Source organism: Bison bison, unplaced genomic scaffold, assembly GCF_000754665.1.
Source record: "Bison bison bison isolate TAMUID 2011002044 unplaced genomic scaffold, Bison_UMD1.0 scf7180017864245, whole genome shotgun sequence".
Taxonomy (NCBI): Eukaryota; Metazoa; Chordata; class Mammalia; order Artiodactyla; family Bovidae; genus Bison; species Bison bison.
The window spans coordinates 1,315,174-1,321,505 of NW_011494817.1; the positions used below are offsets into that span (position 1 = coordinate 1,315,174).

At 44.7% G+C, this 6,332-nt stretch overlaps 1 protein-coding gene across 1 annotated transcript in view; it reads right to left on the minus strand.

Moving 5' to 3' along the window:
• GRM5 (glutamate receptor, metabotropic 5) overlaps nucleotides 1-6,332 on the minus strand; it is a 629,334-nt gene that overhangs the window by 17,099 nt on the left and 605,903 nt on the right. The window contains exon 8 of the mRNA XM_010847207.1: nucleotides 5,793-5,888. Within this exon, the coding sequence (XP_010845509.1) occupies nucleotides 5,793-5,888 (96 nt within the window). The remainder of the gene's footprint in view (nucleotides 1-5,792; nucleotides 5,889-6,332) is intronic.

A 6,332-nucleotide genomic window follows, 5' to 3' on the forward strand; every position in this document is an offset into this window, starting at 1 on the left:
TCTGACACTGTTTCCACTGTTTCCCCATCTATTTCCCATGAAGTGATGGGACCAGATGCCATGATCTTAGTTTTCTGAATGTTGAGCTCTAAGCCAACTTTTTCATTCTCCTCTTTCACTTTCATCAAGAGGCTTTTTAGTTCCTCTTCACTTTCTGCCATAAGGGTGGTGTCATCTGCATATTTGAGGTTACTGATATTTCTCCCGGCAATCTTATATTTAAAAAAAAAATTGGAATTAGGATCTCAAAGAGGCATTAGTACCTCCATGTTCACAGTAGCCTAACAACCTAAATGCCCATTGATGGATAAGTGGATAAAGAGAATGTGTCCTTTCTGAAGAGTCATTTTTCCAAAGAAGACATACAAGTGTCACCAACAGGTATGTGAAAAGGTGCTTATCATTATTAATAATCAGGGAAATGCAAATCAAAACCACAATCACGTCATGCCTGTTAGAATGGCTGCTATCAAAAAAGAGAAGAAATGACAAGTCTTGACAAGGATAGGGAGAAGAGGGAACCCTTGTACACTTTGGTGGGAATATGAATGGATGCAGCCACTGTGGAAAACAGTTTGGAGATTCCTCAAAAAATTAAAAAAATCACACTACCATGTGAATCCAGCAATTCCACTACTAGATATTAATCCCAAAGAAATGAAATCAATATCTTGAAAAGACATTGTACCCCATGTTCGTTGCAGCAGTATTTACAATGGCCAAAATATGGAAGCAATGTAAGAGTCCATGGGCTTCCCAGGTGGTGCTAGTGGTAAAGAACCCACCTGCGAGAGCAGGACGTGTAGGAGATGTGAGTTCAGTCCCTGGGTTGGGAAGATGCCCTGGAGGAGGAAATGGCAACCACTCCAGTACTCTTGCCTGGAGAATCCCAAGGACAGAGGAGCAGAGTCGAACACAGCTGAAGCGACTTAGCACTAGCATTGAGAGTCCATTGGTGGGCAAATGGATAAAGGAAATGCAGTTAAAAAATATTATTAAACTAATTCTATTTAGAAATAGAAGGAAATCCTGCCATTTGTGACAACATGGATGAAACTCGAGGGCGTTATATTAAGTGAAATAAGCTAGAGAAAGACAAATACTGTTATGATCTCATATGTCCCATGGAAAGGAAAAATATCTTGCGCTTGTGAGAACTTGTATAACATTTGTGAAGGGACTACCAGTGTCTGGTGCATAGTAATTACACTAATGGAAGCAACTGTTATTAGTTTTATTTGTTTTAGAACATCTCTAAATATGTAAGAACGTTAATTTGAAGTTGATGTTGGGGAGGAATGAAGACAAGACTATTTCACCCATCCTCATCTATTGCTCAGCAACCAGCTGGCCTCTGCTATGCTGCAAAGCTGGATTCTTTCTCTTCTATGGACTCGGAAGTTTTTCTTTATGCCTGTTTTGATATGGTCTGTTTTGTCTGATATGAGTATTGGGACCCTTGCTTTTTAGTCATTCCCGTTTGCATGAAATATTTTTTCTAACCTCTCACTTTCAGTCTGTTTTTGTGCTTTGCCCCAAAGTGGGTCTCTTGTAGGCCACATATTGTAGGCTTTTCTTTTTTAAACAATCTGCTGCTCTATGTCTTTTGATTGGAGCATTTTATGGACTCTGAATTTTGTATGTGTCTAGCCATTTCTGAACATTTATTATTATTTAGTTTCTATTATTCTTAATTCTGTTTGCACTGGCATAGGTTACTGTATATGATATTAAATGAGGAGTTAATCTGATAAATAATTATTCTATGGGGGAAGAGTTCCACATTGCTTTGCAGTGATCTGTTTTTCTGACTCTGTTCCTCAATGGACAGTGGGTTTTCAGAAACATTAGTCTTGGTCATCCATTCACCCTGGGTCTTGTCAGTGCTTGGATCATAGTAGACGCTTAATAATGAGCATTACATGGAGGAAGAAGTAATTGAATGAATGAAAGGCAAAAGAATCCTAGTACAGATATCATGTTTTGGGGTTACTTTCAAATCTGAGTTCCTTATTCATTTAATAATGACTCTTATGACATCACTGTTACTGGGTTCTCCAAGGAATTATTAAATATTTATACCTACTAAAATTAGATGCTGCATCTACTAGGTGAAAATCAGTTAATCAACTGATTGGGGATTGATCTTTCTTTCACATAATTGATATCATGACATAGCAACAGTAAAAATCGCCCCTTGCCACCCTCCTTCCCTCAAGCACTGAATGGGGGCTTTAGATCTATTTCATTTGTTGAAGGAGGGCCCTTTCTCAGAGACTAGGAGACTCAGAGTGGCTGTGCCCCTCCATCACGGAGTCTAACGTGAGCATATCGGAATGCAGACTTAAGAAGCACAGAGGTGGAATCCCCCTGCTGAGACTGGCAGTGATGACATTCATCGTTGAGGTTCTAGCCATTCCTGGGGGTGGATCATCTCTGTATGAACTCCCACGTTCCAGGGTTTAGAGAATTCCCATTTCTTAGAGCATCTCCCTGTTCAGGACTCTCTTTCACTCCTCCTGCAATCAGGAAGACTACTCTGAAACACAGACTGTCCACTGTGAAAGTAGGAACAAATGACAAATTACGCTACAGTCAGACAGAAAAAGAAAGTTCCCCCAAGGGAAAACAATGACATAGTGTTCCAGGAAGCTAGACTGTTACGGATACCTACAGTGTTCCGATTCCTTTCCAAGTGTGGAGGAGGAGGGAGAGGGGAGGGGTGTCTCCAGGCCCTGCCAGCGCTGCTGATAAGGTCACGCTGTTCTGCTGGGCTGTGACTGCATGCCTTGTACAGCTGCTCCTCCTTCCTGCTAAGCAGTGTGGATCACAAGGACCTCCCCAGGCGTAAATTCATAGGATCCAGTCCACTCTGTAGTTTCATCATAGAAACTGTGGGCAGTGAGATGCAGGCTGATGTTCCTGGTTTTCTGTGGTGGCTTGAGCTTCCCTTAGCCCCTCCCTGGGACTGGTTGGACTTGATGGCCACAGAACCACCCCCGATGTTTGCAGAGTAAATAGGATGCATGCCTGTGACTCTGCGAAGTGACTGGGGGACGGAGTGAGAGTGGATAAGAAAGAGGGCCTTATCAGCAGGTACAAAAAGTACCTACCAAAGTCTCCTGTAGGTATTCGGTTTCCAGCCCTTCCATTCTATTTCTGAGCAAGCAACTTGAGATTAACTATTCTAACCCCTTATTTAGAAATAGTTTACACTGCAGTGGTCTCCCCTCTGATATCTTAATATCTTTCTCTTAATATTCACGTTAAGCTTATTTCTTCTGGATAAATATATTTGTGTGTGTATTGATATGAACAACTATAAGGACTCCTCCCATACACTTTCTCTCTGTCAGTTTTTACTTGATGCTAAAGAAATTAGAAGAAAAAGTAGGAAGGGAAGGTCATTTGCTGCTTCTTAACTGTTGTTATATGTGGGGCTGAGATGTTTGCGCCAACAGAACTGTCTTTGGTGCAGCGTACACTGTTCCCATCTGCCTGCCAGGACATATCAGTGTAATAAGCCTCGCCATTACCGTGGCTGTATACAAACAAATGCTAAATGATGTCTTCCTATTGTAGGGAAACAGACCATTCCAGTGTAGACATACTGCATGGCTACCTTTGTAGATCTGGACTTGAACCAAGGAAGCTGGCGTCCCCATACTCACGCTCTGTCTTCTCACCTGTTTTCAGTCAAGGCAGCCTTAAACAAATCTAGTTGCTAGGCTGATCAGACGTGAGAGTTCCAGGCACTGACCAAACACTCTCAAGAATACTGCGTGACAGAACTGAAACCTGATGTTTGCCATGAATAGTCCACGTCATCTCCTACACAAATGGATTATTTCAAAATACAGGTTTATGGACTGACTACATCAGAATGACCTTGGAAACTTGTTGCAGTACAGATTCCTGGGTTTTGCCTCAGTATATATATATATATATTAAACATTTTATTTTGTATTGCGGTAAAGTCGATTAACAACGTGGTAATAGTTTAAGGTAAACAGTGAAGGGACTCAGCCATACATATACATGAATCCACTTGCCCCCAAACTCCCCTCCCATCCTGCCACATAACATGGAGCAGAGTTCCATGTGCTATATACACTAGATCCGTGTTATCCGGTTTTGCCTTAGTATATTTGATAGGCAATCAGGTTTGCTAGGTTTGGGAAGTCCAGAGACAGTGCTTCAAATCAGAAGTCACTTTGGACAGAGCCCCTGTTCTCATCTGGTGCAGTCTTTTCACCTTGTCCTGCCGACCCTGACACTGTTTGAATGATTTTCAAGTACAGGAACTATGCCACTTTCTCAGATCTGCACGGAAGGACACTAGGAGCCCCAGTAGCAGTCTGTTGAGTGACCCCCACAAAATGATGCATTGGTGGTTATCTTTCCAGATACACTGGGATCTGAAGATGGCCCTATAAAGGGGCGTAAGGCCATCAGATATACCCGTGTGCGCAAGTACGTGCCTACACGTACGCATGCTCTCACTGTCTTGTGTCTGGGAGCAGTGGATGAAGTCAGTCAAGCTCTTGACCAGGCTTCGAGGAACAATGGCTCAGGCTATACACCGCACAGGTCAGGACACCATTTTCACAGACTGCAATGTGAATGGCCTTCCAAAAGTTGTGCAGTGTCCTTGTAGAAACTTAGGCATTATTTTGGAAACCGAAAGAAACCCACTGCTGTGGAATCGAACAGTGTTGGGGAGTGAAAGTTCAGTGGGACTGGATTCTCTCGTTGCTCTGCAGCAGGATCGCAGCCTCTGCTCTCAGCACATGCACACACGTGTGTGCACACTGCACTCTGCACCTTTCCTTTAACCCAGGCTGACTTGCGAGAGCTTCCCTTCCACACCTGTGTACGACAGATGGACTGGGAAATGCCACAGCAAATTAGAGGTGGGGAGTTAGTTCATGGTGATCAGTTTCCCAACTCAGGGCCCCTCCAGCCTCCTGGAACCATTTAATGCCAGCCTTGACAGTCTTTATCTCCAGAGCCCTCTTCTTTGAAACCCAGTCCCATGCAATAAAGCACGATTATTTCATGCAACACAGCTCAGTCGATGCTCATAGTTCCAAGTATTCCCGTTTCCTGGACACAGCTCGATTGGGAAGGCCTGGTGGGAAGGAACATGCACAGCGCAGCGACACGGGGTGTTCACCACCAAACACAGAGGAGGAGGGAGCTGCAAAGCTACAGTAGCTAGAGGAGGACTAGCTTTCCTGCCGTCAGTTCACAAAAAGCCTCTGGCCTCTGCGGTTCGCTTGTTTGGCCTGGCATTTGCCCTTGGCTGTGAGATGACTTTTCATTCAATGTAAGTCAGATTAATTCCCAGGCTTGTGAGATCAGGGCTGACTCTTTCCCTCCATTGCAGTCCTTCCCTCAAAACCAGTCCTAGGGTTTTGCCATTTAATTTTTGTCAAGTGACTGGATAGTTTTGAGTTTCCTCCCATCTCTTCCACTTTGCAAACTCCACAGAAGCGTTTGACCAGTAAGTTAAGATCCACAGGGACACTGACTGTGAGCTAAGGCTTCAGACATGCAAAGCGCACAGCCCTGGGGAACAGCAGCATCTGGGACAGGAGGCTCCCATCACTTCTCGTGAGGATGGTGTGGGTTTTGCAAATCAAACACACAAAGAAACCCAGCGGTGGCCCAGGTTGGACACACTGCCTGGGAGGCAGGGTTGAGTGAGGGCCTGGACCAGGGAGCCACCTGTGCCTACAGCTTGCAGACACTTAGTTCACACCACCTCAGGCCACTCACGTTTTGCTTACCTGCTCATGGTTGCTCTCCCACCATTCCCCATACTCCCTTTGGGGGTGAAACACTCTATTTCCGACTTGTGCTGGGCCAGTCTCCTGTCTTTGTACCTGGTGAGCGTGAACAAGGACAGGAGCAAACAGAAAGATGTGATTGTGGGCTTCACTGGCCCGGCCGAGGGAGAGCTGGGCTCTCGAGAGTGGCCCCGCGGCTGAACGGGCCCCTGCTTTCACTGTGTGGCTGACTGGTGACGCTGTAGATACTTGTGATGGTATGTGGATCACACTGTGGGACAATTTTGTTACTTCTTGATTGAACCACGTGTGGTCTACCCTTTTAAATTGCCTGTTGATCATATTTGATAATCTTTCGTAAAAGGAACATAATTCATAGCATCTTAGGAAAAGATAGAGAAGGCAATGGCACCCCACTGCAGTACTCTTGCCTGGAAAATCCCATGGATGGAGGAGCCTGGTAGGCTGCAGTCCATGGGGTCGCAAAGAGTCGGACACGACTGAGCGACTTCACTTTCCCTTTTCACTTTCATGCATTGG